At 46.2% G+C, this 18541-nt stretch overlaps 1 protein-coding gene across 1 annotated transcript; it reads right to left on the bottom strand.

The window, feature by feature from the left end:
* Positions 1–504: 504 nt before the first annotated feature.
* LOC123743050 (CHRNA7-FAM7A fusion protein-like) lies at positions 505–14156 on the bottom strand. Its single transcript, XM_045717756.1, has 4 exons — positions 14058–14156; positions 8016–8137; positions 3924–4003; positions 505–984 (listed from the first exon to the last, which is right to left on the bottom strand). The coding sequence occupies exons 1-4, from the start codon at positions 14154–14156 to the stop codon at positions 758–760; spliced, it is 528 nt and encodes a 175-aa protein (XP_045573712.1). The 3' UTR covers positions 505–757.
* Between the last annotated feature and the right edge of the window lie 4385 nt (positions 14157–18541).

The raw sequence follows: 18541 nt of genomic DNA, 5'->3' as shown, positions 1-18541 counted from the left end.
CTCATCACCTCCCCTTACACCTCATCACCTCCCCTTACCCCTCATCATCTCCCCTTACACCTCATCTTACACCTCATCACCTCCCCTTACACCTCATCTTACACCTCATCACCTCCCCTTACACCTCATCACCTCCCCTTACACCTCATCACCTCCCCTTACACCTCATCACCTCCCCTTACACCTCATCACCTCATCACCTCCCCTTACACCTCATCACCTCCCCTTACCCCTCATCACCTCAACTTACACCTCATCACCTCATCACCTCCCCTTACACCTCATCACCTCCCCTTACCCCTCATCACCTCCCCTTACACCTCATCTTACACCTCATCACCTCCCCTTACACCTCATCTTACACCTCATCACCTCCCCTTACACCTCATCACCTCCCCTTACATCATATTTTACACTTTCCAGCACCTCAGACCTCCCCTTTTCACCTCCAACATCTCTCCTATCTCCATCCCCTCTCCCTTTTATACTCCTCTTCTCCCTCCCTGTCCTCTGCCTCTCTCTCCTCACCCAGACCGATCTTCTCCCCCGATTGGGTTGGCAGTAGGAACACCAGCAGTGTCAAGGAGGAGATGAGAATGCATGGGACAAGGAGGTTGAGAGCGTAGAACAGAGTTCTCCGTCGTAGGGTCACAACAAAGGTCACATCAGAGTAGGGCTCTGTACAGCACTCATAAAATATCTCATGACGATCACCTGGTACACCTACAAGAGGGGGGAGGAAAGAAGAAGTGAGAGATTAGAAAGTAATATGGAGGAGAGAGATGCAAGAGGGTCGGGGGCAGACAGAGCTCTCAACCAGCAGTTCCCACTCTCCATTGGACATGTATCCTGACAGGTCAGCCTCCTGCATCTGGAGGTCCAGCAGCCAGCCGTCAAACGTCCACGAGCCAAACTTCAGCTCACACCGCTGGATGTCAAAGGGAAACCAACGCATGTCCACATTACACGCACTGCTGAAAATACCTGGGGGTTGTGAGAGATGTGGGGGGAGAAGGAGTGAGAGAAGGGAAAGGGGGAGAAACTAAGAGATTGAGAGAGAAGTGCATTACCAGTAGGGGAGAGTGGGGTAAGTTGAGCCATTTGTTACATTCAGCATCAAAGGAAACAGTATTCTTTCTAATAAAGATATCTACATATATTTCAGGATGTGTATCGCTGGAAATAATCAGAATTAATGTAAACACTACAGTTTTGAAAACACAGCTTGTCCAAAGAAAGTCTCAACTTAGCCCATGGCCCCGACTTACCCCAAGGCAAACATTTGGATTATATTAGCCCACACAGTGTAACGGCTGTCTGTGGAAGTAGACCAAGGTGCAGCTGAGTTAGTGTTCATCTTGAGTTTTAATTTACAAACGAACACGATACAACAAAACCGACAGCCAAACACTAAACAGAAACAATCCCCCACAAAACCCAAAGGAAAAACAGGCTCCTTATGTGTGACTCCCAATCAGCAACAACGAGCTTCAGCTGTGCCTGATTGAGAGCCACACACGGCCCAAAACAAAGAAATACAAAAACATAGAGAAAGGAACATAGAGCGCCCACCCAATGTAACACCCTGGCCTAACCAAAATAAAGAACAAAAACCCCTCTCTATGGCCAGGGCGTTACAGTACCCCCCCCCCCCAAAGGTGCGGACTCCGGCCGCAAAACCTGACTCTGAAGGGGAGGGTCCGGGTGGGCCTTCTTACGGCGGCAGCTCAGGTGCGGGACGTGGCCTCCGCTCCACCCTCGGCGTCGCCCACTTAGGTGGCGCCCCTGGCCGCGCCGGAGGACTGGTGGGCGACCCTGACTGCGCCCGGTTCGCGGGCGACCCTGGCTGCGCCCGGCAGGCGAATCTGGTTGCGCCCGGTTGGCGGGCGACCCTGGCTGCGCCCGGCTGGCGGGCGTCCCTGGCTGCGCCCGGCTGGCGGGCGACCCTGGCGGCTCCGACGGCTCCGGGCTGGCGGGCGGCTCCGGCGGCACTGACCCAGGATTCACCAGGCTGGGGAGACATGAAGGAGGCCTGGCCCTGGGCGCAGGCACAGGACTCACCAAGCTGGGGAGACATGAAGGAGGCCCTGGGCGCAGGCACAGGACTCACCGGGCTGGCGGGCGGCTCTGGCGGCTCCGGACAGGCAGGCGGCTCTGGCGGCTCCGGACAGGCGGGCGGCTCTGGCGGCTCCGGACAGGCGGGGGGCTCTGGCGGCTCCGGACAGGCGGGCGGCTCTGGCGGGTCCGGACAGGCGGGAGGCTCTGGCGGCTCTGGACTAGCGGGCGGCTCTGGCGGCTCCGGACAGGCGGGCGGCTCTGGCGGCTCCGGACTGGCGGGCGGCTCTGGCGGCTCCGGACTGACCAGGATGGGGAGACCCACTGGAGGCCTGGTCCGTGGAGGAGGCACAGGCTTGACCAGGATGGGGAGACCCACTGGAGGCCTGGTCCGTGGAGGAGGCACAGAATAAACCGGGCTGTGGGGGAGCACTGGAGTTCTGGTACGTAGGCTCTTTACCCACACTCCAGGCTGAATGCCCACTTTGGCCCGGCACGGGCGGAGCGCAGGCATTGGGCGAACTGGACCCTCCCAGCGCCCTGGAGACACAGTGCACAGAGCCGGTGCAGGATAACCTGGACCGAAAAGGCGCACTGGAGACCAGACGCACTGAGCTGGCACAATCCGTCCTGGCTCGATGCCTGCACTTGCTTGGCACTTGCGGGGGGCTGGAATGTAGCGCTCCGGGCTGTCAACGCACACTGGGGGCATCGTGCGCTCTACCGCATAACACGGTGCCTGACCAGTACTGCGCTGCCTGCCGTAAGCACGGGGAGTTGGCCCAGAATTCCTTCCTGGCTCCGCCACACTCCCCGTGTGCCCCCCCCCAAAATAATTTTGGGGCTGCCTCTCGTGCTTGTTGCGCTCCCTCGCTTCGTACAAGCGCCTCTCAGCTATCGCCGGCTTGATCTCCCACTGCGGGCGGCGATACTCCCCAGCCTGAGCCCACGGTCCACCTCCGTCGAGCAATTCCTCCCATCTCCAGGAATCCTGAACGCACCTCTCCATCTCCTCCAAAGTCCATGAGTCCATATTACCCCTCTCCTGGTGCTTCTCCTTCCTCCGCTGCTTGGTCCGTTGTTGGTGGGGGATTCTGTAACGGCTGTCTGTGGAAGTAGACCAAGGTGCAGTGGAGTTAGTGTTCATCTTGAGTTTTAATTTACAAACGAACACGATACAACAAAACAAGAAAACCAACAGCCAAACAGTACTGTCAGGTGCAAGACACTAAACAGAAACAATCCCCCACAAAACCCAAAGGAAAAACAGGCTCCTTATGTGTGACTCCCAATCAACAACGAACTACAGCTGTGCCTGATTGTGAGCCACACACGGCCCAAAACAAAGAAATACAAAAACATAGAAAAATTAACATAGAACGCCCACCCAATGTAACACCCTGGCCTAACCAAAATAAAGAACAAAAACCCATCTCTATGGCCAGGGCGTTACACACAGCTACAAGGATGCCCTTTCATGCTAGGTTTAGGACCTCTTATTGAAGGTTATAGAGACCCCAACTGATGTATAGAACAATCTTTAAATGATCTACTTTGGTTTAGATATAAGCATCATGAAACCTAACACAATACATTTGTTTGACTTGGTGAAAAAACTTTTTTTGGACCTAACTTCCTTACCACTTTTTCCATATAGTTTCTTCCTTCACAGACTCCTTGAAATGACCTCTTCCTAAATATTTGATCAAATTATAAATGTTGTGTATGATTTATTAGAAACCAGCGTGGCTCAACTTACTCCTTGTCTCAACTTTCCCCACTCTCCCCTATATCTATGTTAAACTATGATGAGAGAGGGGAAGGTCAGGGAAGAATAAAAAGAGAGAAAGGTTGATCTATAGACTTACCTGGAGGTAGGTACTCACAGAAGCCACTGGAGTTGACCAGCACATAGCTCTTAAAGGTGGCATCAAATTTATCATGGGCACTGAGGACAAAAAAGAAAGATCAGCAAGGTGTGTGTGTGTACTTTAACTTAACCAGTTACTTAATCAGCGTTATTCTCTGGGTTGAGTGAACTTAGAATTGAAGTTGATTCAAATTAAAATATCAAGGCAACCAGCTGCCATAGGATTTATTGTTCTCAACACTAGATTCTAGTTTGCTCAAAGCCATGCCCATCATTAACATATTTCCCAGCATGCTTTATTGCAGGACGATTTTCAGAATTGTTTGTTTTAATACCTGTGTTTTTGCATACACATTGTTTGGTTGATTAAGCTATACAAAGACAAAAGGCATTTTTCTAAACCAATCCAATCTATTAGTCTGGATATCTTCACTCTGGCTAGATTCTAATAGGAATTACACAACTTTGCAAGCCAGCAATTATGTGACCCAGGAGTGATATACACTTAGGTTGGAGTCATTAAAACTTGCTTTTCAACCACTCCACACATTTCTTGTTAACAAACTATAGTTTTGGCAAGTCGGTTAGGACATCTACTTTGTGCATGACAATAGTAATTTTTTTCAACAATTATTTAAAGACAGATTATTTCACTTATAATTCACTGTATCACAATTCCAGTGGGTCAGAAGTTTACATACACTAAGTTGACTGTGCCTTTAAACAGCTTGGAAAATTCCATAAAATTATGTCATGGCTTTAGAAGCTTCTGATTGGCTAATTGACATAATTTGAGTCAATTGGAGGTGTACCTGTGGATGTATTTCAAGGCCTACCTTCAAACTCAGTGCCTCTTTGCTTGATATCATGGGAAAATCAAATGAAATCAGCTAAGACCTGTTTGTAGACCTCCACAAGTCTGATTTATCCTTGGGAGCAATTTCCAAACACCTGAAGGTATCACGTTCATCTGTACAAACAATAGTACGCAAGTATTAACACCATGGGACCACGCAGCCGTCATACCGCTCAGGAAGAAGACGCGTTCTGTCTCCTAGAGATGAACGCACTTTGGTGCGAAAAGTGCAAATCAATCCCAGAACAACAGCAAAGGACCTTGTGAAGATGCTGGAGGAAGCAGGTACAAAAGTATCTATATCCACAGTAAAACGAGTCTTATATCGATATCCGGAAAGGCCGCTCAGCAAGGAAGAAGACACTGCTCCAAAACCGCCATAAAAAAAGCCAGACTACGGTTTGCAACTACACTTGGGGACAAAGATCGTACTTTTTGGAGAAATGTCCTCTGGTCTGATGAAACAAAAATATTATTTTGGGGCCATAATGACCATCGTTTTGTTTGGAGGGAAAAGGTGGAGGCTTGCAAGCTGAAGAACACCATTTAAACTGTGACGCATGGGTCTGGCAGCATCATATTTTGGGGGTGCTTTGCTGCATGAGGGACTAGTGCACTTCACAAAATAGATGGCATCATGTGGAAGGACAATTATGTGGATATATTGAAGCAACATCTCAAGACCTCAGTCAGGAAGATAAAGCTTGGTTGCAAATGGGTCTTCCAAATGGACAATGACCCCAAGCATACTTCCAATGTTGTGGCAAAATGGCCTAAGGACAACAAAGTCAAGGTATTGTAGTGGCCATCACAAAGCCCTGACCTCAATCCTATAGAAAATGTATGGGCAGAACTGAAAAAGCGTGTGCGAGCAAGGAGGCCTACAAACCTGACTCAGTTACACCAGCTCTGTCAGGGGGAATGGGACAAAATACACCCAACTTATTGTGGGAAGCTTATGGAAGGCTACCCGAAACGTTTGACCCAAGTTAAACAATTTAAAGGCAATGCTACCAAATACTAATTGAGTGTATGTAAACTTCTGACCCACTGGGAATGTGATGAAAGAAATAAAATCTGAAATAACTCATTCTCTCCACTATCATTCTGACATTTCACATTCTCAAAAAAAAGTGGTGATCCTAACTGACCTAAGACAGGGAATTATTTACTAGGATTAAACGTTAGGAATTGTGAAAAACTGAGTTTAAATGTATTTGGCTAACGTGTATGTAAACTTCGGACTTCAACTGTACATCAGTCAAGAGTAAAGACTAGCCAGTTTCTGCTCTGCTTGCTTTTACAACTCGGAGAAAGAGCGCAACACATATGGGCTGACATTTAATGCATTTTCAGAATGTGGGGGTGTCATTACCCCTCCGTCCCCAGTGAAAGTTGCACCCCTGGAAAAATGAGAGAGAAATATATAGAGAAAGGAGTAGAACGAAAGTGATATGATTGCACCGATAGAGATGAAGAATATCTAAAACGGGGAAGAGATGAGCTGTAGGAGAAGAAGATATGAATACAGAAGGGAGTGAGAATAATAAAAACATGATGAGAAGAAATACACCAAAAAAAGAAGAGATCATCTGAATGGAACGATTTCAAATTGTTTTAAACAAAGCTGCTTTGAAAACGAGTACAGAGATTTATATATGACTGGAAGAGGCAGGGGGCGGGACGTGAAAAGAGGGTGAAAGAGGAGAATCACGAGGAGAGAGTGAAGAGAGGGAGAAAGATGAGGCGAGAGAAGGAGAATGAGGAGAATCAAGAAGAGAGAGAGTGATGAGAAAGAGGAAAATTTAAGAGGAGAGAGACTGAAGAGAGGGAGATAGTATCCAGACAGGCCCATTAATTGTTAAAGGTAGAGTCAGCAATATGACGTAGCTGAACAAAGTAAACAGCATAGTGGGTCAAATTCTGCAACAACTAAGAATGTTGGAGATTGAGGCTAAACCCCTCTTTTGGTCCAGTGGCTACCACGTTGTAATAGCGTGAAGCGAACCTGTGCACAAAAGCAGATACTGTGTGTGACTGTGTGAGAGCAAAGTCTTGCATCTTGCTCATCGTAATATCTGCGGTGCTGCTCGTGCAACGCCATTCCACTGACTCTATCTTTAAGGGGATTGACTAGTCTTTCTGTTGCCGTTAAAACGTCTGATCTATTCCACACTGGAAATAGTGACGCATTAAAAACTAAAACCCTCCACTCAGACAAACAAACAAACTGACAGACAGACAGACAGACAGACAGACAGACAGACAGACAGACAGACAGACAGACAGACAGACAGACAGACAGACAGACAGACAGACAGACAGACAGACAGACAGACAGACAGACAGACAGACAGACAGACAGACAGACAGACAGACAGACAGACAGACAGACAGACAGACAGACAGACAGACAGACAGGAGGACCAGGAACCTCACTTCTAGCAGCTCCATCGTGGACTGACTTCACTCATTCCTGTTTCACAACTGTATCAGACTTAATGTATCTGTGCAGTTGATGAAATTCTGTAGCAATGTCTAACTAAAAATCAAATCAAATCAAATGTTATTGGTCACATACACATATTTAGCAGATGTTATTGCAGGTGTAGCGAAATGCTTGTGTTCCTAGCTCCAGTAGTGCAGTAGTATCTAACAATTCACAACAATACAGACAAATCTAAAAGTAAAATAATGCAATTAAGAAATATATAGATATATAGAACTAGTGAATATAATGTAGACCCACATACAGTAGAGTACAGTCTTTATAACAGCATGTTGCGTTTGTATGTAATATGCTATTATGCACCACAATGCTTGTAAACGACCTTTGTATGGATTCATTTGTTGTGTTGTATTGCAATGTATTGCATTGTATTACTCTGGTGAATATCACTCCACAGAAAGAGCATTCCAGGTGGTACCATATCAATATGCAGTCACAAGATGGTACCATATCAATATGCACTCACAAGATGTTAGCCATCTAAGACACTGCTGCTGGTGCAGAGAGGAACACATCAACCAATGATGGATTAAAACAGACAGGAGGGTTGGATTTTACAACTGTGATGAACAACATCCTAACCTGTAAGCTCTGTGATCATTCCTCTCCGTTGTCTCTCTCATATATCAATGGATTTGCACATATTGTATGTACACGTAGAAACACATACACAACACTCACACGCACATACACACAGAGAGCGAGAGAACATGAAAGTCACTCACCGTGGAGCAGAGCTGAGAGTCCAAGCAGACAGATAGCCACAGACTGCCTCATGTTGTACCACTGAACATAGAGAGTAGAGAAAGAGAAAGGGAACAACAGAGACGGAGAGAGAGAGGCAGGGTAGAGTGGAATAGAGAGGGAGGGAGGCAGGACAAGTCAGGAGCAAGCCAGGCAGCAGCAGACGGAGAGAAGAGAGAGAGACAAGGAAGAGAAGGAGGGTAGGGAGGCAGAGAGGCAAGAAGAAAAACAAGCTGAGTGCATAGGAAGACAGAGAGGGAGAAAGAGGGATGTTGGATTGGTGAAGAGGGAGAGAAGCTGGCAGCTACACAGGAAGAGAGGTACAGGGACGGAGAGAGGGAGAAAGAGGAGAAGAGGCAGTAGTTACTCTTAGAAAAAAGGGTTCCAAAAGGGTTCTTCGGCTGTCCCCATAGGAGAACCCTTTTTGTTTCCAGGTCGAACTACACTATATATACAAAAGTATGTGGACACCCCTTCAAATTAGTGGATTCAGCTATTTCAGCCACACCCATTGCTGACAGGTGTGGAAAATGGAGCACACAGCCATGCACTCTCCATAGACAAACATTGGCAGTAGAATAGCCTTACTACTGACAAGCTGAGTGACTTTCAATGTGGCACCGTCATAAGATGCCACCTTTCCAACAAGTCAGTTCGTCACCTGCACACATTTTTTCCCCGGTCAACTGTAAGTGCTGTTATTGTGAAGTGGTAACATCTAGGAGCAACAACGGCTCAGCTGCGAAGTGGTAGGCCACACAAGCTCACAGAACAGGACCGGCGAGTGCTGAAGCGCATAGCGCATAAAAATCGTCTGTCCTTGGTTGCAACACTCACTACTGAGTTCCAAACTGCCTCTGGACGCAACGTCATTACAAGAACTATTCATCAGGAGCTTCATGAAATTAGTTTCCATGGCCGAGCAGCCGCACACAAGCCAAAGATCAGCATGCGCAATGCCAAGCATTGGCTGGGGTGGTGTAAAGCTAGCCGTCATTGGACTCAGGAGCAGTGGAAACATGTTATCTGGAGTGATGAATCACGCTTCACCATCTCACGGATGCCAGAAGAACGCTACCTGCCCGAATGCATAGGGCCAACTGTAAAGTTTGGTGGAGGAGGAATAATGGTCTGGAGCTGTTTTCCATGGTTCGGGCTTGGCCCCATAGTTCCAGTGAAGGGATATCTTAACGCTGCAGCATACAATGACATTCTAGACGATTCTGTGCTTCCAACTTTGTGGCAACAGTTTGGACCCTTTCCTGTTTCAGCATGACAATGTCCCCGTGCACAAAGTGAGGTCCATACAGAAATTGTTTGTTGATATCGGTGTGGAAAAGATTTACTGGACTGAGCCAAAAGGGGTTCTTCAAAGGGTTCTCCTATGTCGACAGCCGAATAACTGTTTTAAGTTTTAAATAGCACCTTTATTTTCTAAGAGTGTAGAGAGAGGCAGTGAGCCAGGTGTTAGCAGCAACGGCAAGTGAGAGGGCAGAGAGGAAAGGGGAAGAGAGGAAGGAAAGCAATAAGCCGTTTTGATACAAATGGAGAGACTATGTTCTGGATGGAGAGACTGTGTGAAAGAGGGAGAATTGCCCTGATACATTCGGTAATTTCCTTGCTAAATTACTCATGAGCACCAACCAGTGAAGTTCATAGGAACATGCCAAATTGGGTGTCAAGTGAAAACTATGAGTCTATATTTTTTAGGAACAGACTTTCCTCTGTCGAGACGTCCCTCTAAGGCCCTTCTGCTAGCTTGCTAGCCCTGGTCTGCTAGCTTGCTATCCCCGGCCTGCTAGCTGACTGAATCGTCGTGTCTCCAGACAGCCCAACCACTCACTGGACCCCTATTGATCACCCGGCTACGCATGCCTCTCCCTAATATCAATATGCCTTGTCCATTACTGCCCTGGTTAGTGATTATTGTCTTATTTCACTGTAGAGCCTCTAGCCCTGCTAAATATGCTTGAACCTACCATTTAGTTCCACCTCCCACATATGCGGTGACATCACCTGGTTTAAACATCTCTAGAGACAATATCTCTCTCATCATTACTCAATGCCTAGGTTTACCTCCAATGTACTCACATCCTACCATACCTCTGTCTGTACATTATACCTTGAATCTTTTCTCTCACGCCCAGAAACCTGCTCCTTTTACTCTCTGCTCTGAACGCACTAGACGACCAGTCCTGATAGCCTTTAGCCGTACCCTCATCCTACTCCTCCTCTGTTCCTCTGGCGATGTAGAGGTTAATCCAGGCCTTGCAGTGCCTAGCACCACTCCTACTCCCCAGGTGCTCTCATTTGTTGACTTCTGTAACCGTAAAAGCCTTGGTTTCATGGATGTTAACATTAGAAGCCTCCTCCCTAAGTTTGTTTTATTGACTGCTAGCACACTCTGCCAACCCGGATGTCCTAGCCGTGTCTGAATCCTGGCTTAGGATGTCCACCAAAAACCCTGAAATTTCCATCCCTAACTCTAACATTTTCCGACAAGATAGAAACTGCCAAAGGGGGCAGTGTTGCAATCTACTGCAGAGATAGCCTGCAGAGTTTTGTCTTTCTATCCAGGTCTGTACCCAAACAATTCGAACTTCTACTTTTAAAAATCCATCTTATCAGAAACAAGTCTCTCACCGTTGCCGCTTGCTATAGACCACCCTCTGCCCCCAGCTGTGACCTGGAAACCGTATGTGAATTGATTGCCCCCAATCTATCTTCAGAGCTCGTGCTGCTAGGTGACCTAAACTGTGACATGCTTAACACCCCGGCCATCCTACAATCTAAGCTTGATGCCCTCAATCTCACACAAATGATCAATGAACCCACCAGGTACAACCCCAAATCCGTAAACATGGACACCCTCATAGATATCATCCTAACCAACCTGCCCTCAGAATACTCCTCTGCTGTTTTCAACCAAGATCTCAGCGATCACTGCCTCATTGCCTGCATCCGTAATGGGTCTGCGGTCAAACGACCACCCCTCATCACTGTCAAACGCTCCCTAAAACACTTCAGTGAGCAGGCCTTTCTAATCAGCCTGGCCCGGATATCCTGGAATGATATTGACCTCATCCAGTCAGTAGAGGATGCCTGGTTATTCTTTAAAAGAGCCTTCCTCACCATCTTAAATAAGCATGCCCCATTCAAAAAATGTAGAACCAGGAACTAACCTCCAGACGAGCTTCAATGCCATACAACTCTCCTTCCGTGGCCTCCAACTGCTCTTAAATGCAAGTAAAACTAAATGCATACTCTTCAACTGATCGCTGCCCTCACCTGCCCGCCCGTCCAGCATCACTACTCTGGACGGTTCTGACTTAGAATATGTGGACAACTACAAATACCTAGGTGTCTGGTTAGACTGTAAACTCTCCTTCCAGACTTACTGATAAGAGAATTATCTAATAAAGGTAAATTAATCAAGAAACCATTATGAATTATAAGTCATGTAGCATGGTTAATGAATAATCAATGTAATGATCGATTAGTCCCAGAAAGTCTAGTAGAGGCTGGAGAGGGAGAGAAACATGTGTGTGTATTTAGTGTGCCCAAGAGGGAAGGAGCCAGATGGTAAAGGGAGTAGAAACTTCAAGGAGTTCCTAACCTTGAGGGAAAGGAACAGGCTGAGCTGGATAGTGATAAACAGTGTGGGAAGTGAAAGGGGGATGCAGTTCACCAACAGTTTGTGTGTAAATGCATGTGCGTAAGTAAGCAAGAAACTATATAATGACAGTTTTGTTATCTTGACCTCAGAATGTTCTCTGAATAAAGCTGAATGAACCTTTTGCAGAAAGCTGAGTCCTTGCCTAATTATTTAACCCATTGTCTTACAAACCTTGGGAATTAGTCGAGGCTTATTGATTGTTGATTATTATCATCAAGATATACAATTATTTTAACACTTATATTAAACATCTCCAATCCAAAGTTAAATCTACAATCGGCTTCCTATTTCGCAACAAAGGCTCCTTCACTCATGCTGCCAAACATACCCTCGGAAATCTGATTATCCTACCGATCCTCGACTTCGGCGATGTCATTTACAAAATAGCCTCCAACACTCTACTCAACAAATTGGATGCAGTCTATCACAGTGCCATCCGTTTTGTCACCAATGCCCCATATACTACGCACCACTGCGACCTGTACGCTCTCGTTGGCTGGCCCTCGCTTCATATTCATCGCCAAACCCACTGGCTCCAGGTCATCTACAAGTCTCTGCTAGGTAAAGCCCCGCCTTATCTCAGCTCACTGGTCACCATAGCAGCACCCACCCGTAGCACGCACTCCAGCAGGTATATCTCACTGGTCACCCCCAAAAGCCAATTCTTCCTTTGGCCGCCTCTCCTTTCAATTCTCTGCTGCCAATGACTGGAACGAACTGCAAAAATCACTAAATCTGGAGACTCTTACCTCCCTCGCTAGCTTTAAGCACCAGCTGTCAGAGCAGCTCACAGATCACTGCACCTGTACATAGCTCATCTGTAAATAGCCCATCCAATCTACCTCATCCCCATACTGTATTTATTTATTCATCTTGCTCCTTTGCACCCCAGTATCTCTACTTGCACATTCATCTTCTGCACATTCTACCATTCCAGTGTTTAATTGCTATATTATAATTACTTCGCCACCATGGCCTATTTATTGCCTTACCTCTCTTATCCTTCCTCATTTGCACATGCTGTATATAGATTTTTCTACTGTATTATTGATTGTATGTTTGTTTATTCCATGTGTAACTCTGTGTTGTTGTATGTGTCGCACTGCTTTGCTTTATCTTGGCCAGGTCGCAGTTGCAAATGAGAACTTGTTCTCAACTAGCCTACCTGGTTAAATAAAGGTGAAATAAAATAAATAAAATATATATACTTTTTCAACCATTTTCCATCCTAAAAATGTGGAATAAACAAAGGCTTTGATTTCTTGTCTAAAAGATGGAAAAGGGGTCTTAGAAAACATCTACCAGAAAAAGTCTTAAGTGAACATGCCTGCCAACAAATATCAACATTTATATTTTGTTTAGGATCATTTTTTCTGCCTTCTGTAAGTTTAAGAAACAATGCCCTTGTGCCTTGAAATTCCATTACCAAGAACCCATATATCGTTCAGATATTTTCTTATTGTCAAGGGTGTTTACAGGAGGCGAAGTCAGGTGCAGGAGAGCAGAGTGTAGTGAACAGGCGCACTTTAATTCCGCTCCACAAAATACAGCACATAAAAACAATAACGTGCCAAAAACACGGAACATGGCAAAAGTAAAGCGCCCGACAATAATCCACATCACAAACAAACAATTACACACAAAGACATGGAGGGGAACAGAGGACTATATACATGCAGTAATTATGGAATGAAAACCAGGTGTGTAATGGAACAAGACAAAACAAATGGAATATGAGAAATGGAGCGGCGATGGCCAGAAAGCCGGTGACGTCGATCGCTGAACGCTGCCCCGAACAAGGAGAGGAGCCGACTTCGGTGGAAGTCGTGACAGTGCCCCCCCCCCCTTGATGCGCGGCTCCAGCGGCACGCCGACACCGGCCTCGGGGATGACCCGGAGGGCGAGGCGCAGGGCGATCCGACGGTGAAACTCCCGCAGCAGTTCGGGGTCCAAGACATCCGCAACCGGAACCCAACACCTCTCCTCCGGACCGTACCCCTCCCACTCCAAGAGGTACTGAAGGCCCCCTGCCCAACGCCTCGAATCTAGGATGGAACGAACGGAGTACGCCGGGGCCCCCTCTATGTCCAGAGGGGGGCGGAGGGACCTCCCGCACCTCAGATTCCTAGAGCGGACCAGCCACCACCGGCCTGAGGAGAGACACATGGAACAAGGGGTTAATACGGTAACCAGAGGGAAGCTGTAATCTGTAACACACCTCGTTCACCCTCCTCAGGACTTTGAATGGCCCCACAAACCGGACCCAGCTTCCAGCAGGGCAGGCGGAGGGGCAGGTTTCGGGTCGAGCGCCAGACCCGGTCTCCCGGTGCGAACACCGGGGCCTCACTGCGGTGACAGTCCGCGCTGTTCTTCTGGCGAAGCGCAGCTCGCTGGAGGTGAACATGGGCGGCCTCCCATGTCTCCTCCGCGCACCTGAACCAGTCATCAACCGCAGGAGCCTCGGTCTGACCCTGATGCCATGGCGCCAGAACTGGCTGGTACCCCAATACGCACTGAAAGGGGGAGAGGTTAGTAGAGGAGTGGCGAAGCGAGTTCTGTGCCATCTCGGCCCAGGGCACGAATGCCGCACCCTCCCCCGGCCGGTCCTGGCAATAGGACCGCAGAAACCTGCCCACATCCTGGTTGACTCTCTCTACCTGCCCGTTACTCCCGGGGTGAAAACCCGAGGTAAGGCTGATCGAGACCCCCAGACGTTCCATGAACGCCTTCCAAACTCTCAATGTGAATTGGGGACCCCGATCAGACACTATATCCTCAGGCACCCCGTAATGCCGGAAGACGTGACTAAATAGGGCTTCCGCAGTCTGTAGGGCTGTAGGAAGACCGGGCAGAGGGAGGAGACGACAGGACTTAGAGAAACAATCCACAATGACCAAGATAGTAGTGTTTCCCTGTGAAAGAGGTAGATCTGTTAAAAAATCCACAGACAGGTGTGACCAAGGTCGTTGTGGAACGGGTAAGGGGTGTAGCTTACCTCTGGGCAGGTGTCTCGGAGCCTTACACTGGGCACACACCGAGCAGGAGGAAACATAAACCCTCACGTCCTTAGCCAAGGTGGGCCACCAGTACTTCCCAGTCAGACAGACAGATGGCTAGAAAGCTGGTGACGTCGATCGCCAAACGCCGCCCGAACAAGGAGAGGAGCCGACTTCGGTGGAAGTCGTGACACTTATTCCTCATGAGGAGGGAGGATAATGAAAGTTCACAGAAATAACAAGTAAAGGTAGACTTATCGATGAATTATAGTGTTTTTACTGATATCAAGTTTGTTAATGAATTATTAAGTGACTAAAACTCAAAATTCTGTTACCAAATCGGAAACGGAATTTCAGAAAAATCAGTCATGCAATATGCAATTGAATTGTCTACAATGGTAAATCATAGTAGTCACAAACCACAGTTAGGTCACCTGCTACTGTCCTCCCTTCCGCCTAACATACTGTTATATTCAGCTCATAACAGTTTCCTTTCTCTTTCTGTCGCCTGGTGGTCAAAGCAAGAGTGAAAAGACAACCCCTCCCTCTCTCTGCCTCTCTCGCTCTCTTTCTCTCCAATTAATGTCACCTCTCCCGGCTCTTACTGACACCTACCCATGAGCCCCCTCTCTTTCCACTCAGCACCGACCGACACCGCCCACAGACATTGTCCTTTGGTTCGGACCGGACCGGCCTTGATTTCAACGTCCACAGATGTCTGGACCAAATCTGAACCAATCACAGACATCTATGTTTAACAAGTTTGGACATCGCATACAGTCCACAACAGTACAATACAGTACAGTCCACAACAGTAGAGTAGAGTTGAGTACAGTACAGTACACAACAGTACAGTACAGTACAGTACAGTACACAACAGTACAGTACAGTACACAACACAACAGTAGAGTACAGTACACAACAGTAGAGTACAGTACAGTACAGTACACAGCAGTACAGTACAGTACAATACAGTACAGTACAGTACAGTACAGTACAGTAAAGAAAAGTTGAGTATTGTTCATTGCAGTACAGTAAAGAAAAGTACAGTATAGTTCAGTAAAGTACAGTCATGTACTGTACAGTAGAGTATAATAGAGTGGAGTAGAGTTCAGTACAGTACACAGTACAGCACACTAGAGTTGAGTACACTATAATGTACTGTGCTGAGCTATACTCTACTTTACTCTACTGCACTGTACTGTACTGAACTCTGCTGTACTGTACTGAACTATACTCTACTTGACTATACTCTTCTGCAGTGGTTCCCAACCAGGGGTACTAGGAAGTTCATAAAATAGTTTGCAAGTGCAATTACTTAACAATATCTTAAGAATTCATTATTTTCTTACGAACTCCTCAAATATCTTCTTATGAATCTTCTTAAGATGTTTGTTGCTAGGCAACCAATTTAGCTAGCTATCTAGCTAGCAATGGCAATCATGTTAGCATATTTCCTACTGAGATTACTGTTTAAAAAAAATATTATTACGTTTAAGATAATCTATACTGAAACTTTCATATGAAGTTTGAGTGAATTAAATGTTCAATTTCTTTCATGAGCTTATTCTCTCACTGCCCAGAGTTTAAGACAAGGGTTTAGCTATCTTGGAATTAAGAACAAATCCAATAACTTTATTTTCAAGAATCTAGTTTCTTCTTAAATGTTTGCTTAAGGAGAAACATAAGAAATTGCACAAGAACATTTCCAATAACCTTTTCGAGGAATAGGAAACAAATGGCAGTTAAGGGCCCTGAGCTCTACTGTGCTTTTGATCTCCAAACATGTGAAACATAGACATCTATGATTGGTTCAGATTTGGTCCGGTCCAGACAACCAAATTTGGTCTTGTTTGGTGGCGGAGCTTATTAAAATAATATCTAGTGTGTAAAATAATAACCAAATATGCAAAGGAAGATAATGACATATTTCTATCTTTGTGTACCTATTTAGGATACATCACCATGAAGAGAATGGCATTCATATCCATAATTATGACTCTTGTTATTATACTGTATATTGTGATGTCACTTTACCCTGCCTTTATTTACATACAGTAAATGTATCTACATCTAATACCTCGTACCCCTGCACATTGATCTGGTACTGGTACTCCCTGTATATAACTTCATTCTTGTGTATTTTATTCCCCTTGGGTTTTAATAAATGTTTATTTTTTACTCTGCGTTGTTGGGAAGGGCTCATAAGCAAGCATCTCAAGTCAAGGTCTATACCTGTTGTATTCGGTGCATGTGACAAATACAATTTGATTTGGTTTATTCATTTCTGTGTAGTTCAGATCAGGGACCCAAGATGAAATTATGTTACTGCAATTCTGTTACTGTGTGTACATCCACTTCCCTTACTGTTGTTTAATAAGCAAAATAGATTTTTTTTCAAACTCAAGGTGCCATGTCATAGCTGACACCCCATTTTATCTGCAGACGTCTTTGATTCTTAATTCGGAGCAAATAATTAAGAGTTTTTGGAAAACGTGTTCACATAAAAAAATTGATTTACCTAAATTCTGTTACCAAACTTTGCATCTGCACAGTTCTTCCAGTAAATGTGTTTTTGTAAAATGTTCAGTGTAAATTGTTAAAAGTGGTCCTTATGCATATAGATGGTTCAACTTTGAAAACATTTTATTTGTTTGGCATACATTTTAAGTGAAAAATCGGAGCCAGTTACCAAGGAATTGCCCATTCCCAACACACTACCCGTCTCACTCTCTTTACACCCACCTTTCTCCCTGCCTTTTGACTCCTCTCACTTTCTCTGTCTCTATCCCTCTCTCTCTCCTTCCCCCTTCCCTATTTCTCCTGGTCTTCAGTTTCCATTGAGAAGGGGAGCAATGAAGTGTGGAGGCTAGCATGAGCAGGGAGAGGGGGATTAAAAAGTAACATATAGAAAATAGTTAGTGAAGGATGGTGGGAAAAGAGAGAGGGCCAAAAAACTAAGGCAGCAGTATTGAACACTGCTCTGATGACGGTTGGCACAGCCACACATTATAACTTCTAATTACTGTGGTCTAAGGCACTGCATCGCTGTGCTAGCTGTGCCACTAGAGATCCTGGTTCGAGTCCAGGCTCTGCCGCAGCCGGCCGCGACCGGGAGACCCATGGGGCGGCGCACAATTGGCCCAGCGTCGTCCGGGTTAGGGGAGGGTTTGTCCAGCAGGGATGTTCTTGTCCCATCGCGCTCTAGCGACTCCTGTGGCGGGTCGGGCGCAATGCACGCTGACACAGTCGCCAGGTGTATGGTGTTTCCTCCCACACATTTGTGCGGCTGGCTTCCGGGTTAAGCGGGCATTGTGTCAAGAAGCAGAGCGGCTGCTGGGTTGTGTTTCGGAGGATGCATAACTCTCGACCTTCGTCTCTCCCGAGTCCGTACGGGAGTTGCAGCGATGAGACAAGATTGTAACTATCAATTGGATACCACGAAAAAGGGGTAAAAACAAAAAATAACTTCTAATTACAGTAAGGAAGTGACACTGAACGTAAGCAGTATACTGTACCATAGCTTCTACTTTAGAATCTCATTATACACTCCAACACACCTGCTAGAGACCCAGTTTGTTAATATATAACTCAACCAGTATCACAAAACACATGCATATATACAGTAGTTATATCATGAACAAACAACAACTGCATTGTCCATTACCAAACCCCCAATAGGCATGTGCCAAGGGGTAGAGTTTGGGTTTGTTTGAAAATGGCCATTTGTTTCTATACTTGACTGAAAGACTTATGATAATATGATGCACTGACTGTAGCCTACTGGACATTACAGTGATGTATTTCAGTTTGATCCGCTGACTTTTAGCAGGAC

This window comes from Salmo salar, chromosome ssa05, assembly GCF_905237065.1.
Source record: "Salmo salar chromosome ssa05, Ssal_v3.1, whole genome shotgun sequence".
NCBI lineage: Eukaryota > Metazoa > Chordata > Actinopteri > Salmoniformes > Salmonidae > Salmo > Salmo salar.
The sequence above is the reverse complement of the archived record's forward strand: the minus strand, read 5'-3'. Positions and strand labels throughout refer to the sequence as shown.

What these genes read in the sequence shown, in the direction of transcription:
- LOC123743050 (XM_045717756.1), bottom strand. Translation starts at nt 14,156, where the DNA reads ATGACTGGTTCAGGTGCGCGGAGGAGACATGGGAGGCCGCCCATGTTC. An exon ending in ACTCTCAGCTCTGCTCCACG is followed by an intron (nt 4,004 to 8,015) that starts GTGAGTGACTTT and finishes TTTTGTCCTCAG; the next exon opens with TGCCCATGATAAATTTGATG. An exon ending in CTGTGAGTACCTACCTCCAG is followed by an intron (nt 985 to 3,923) that starts GTAAGTCTATAG and finishes CACAACCCCCAG; the next exon opens with GTATTTTCAGCAGTGCGTGT.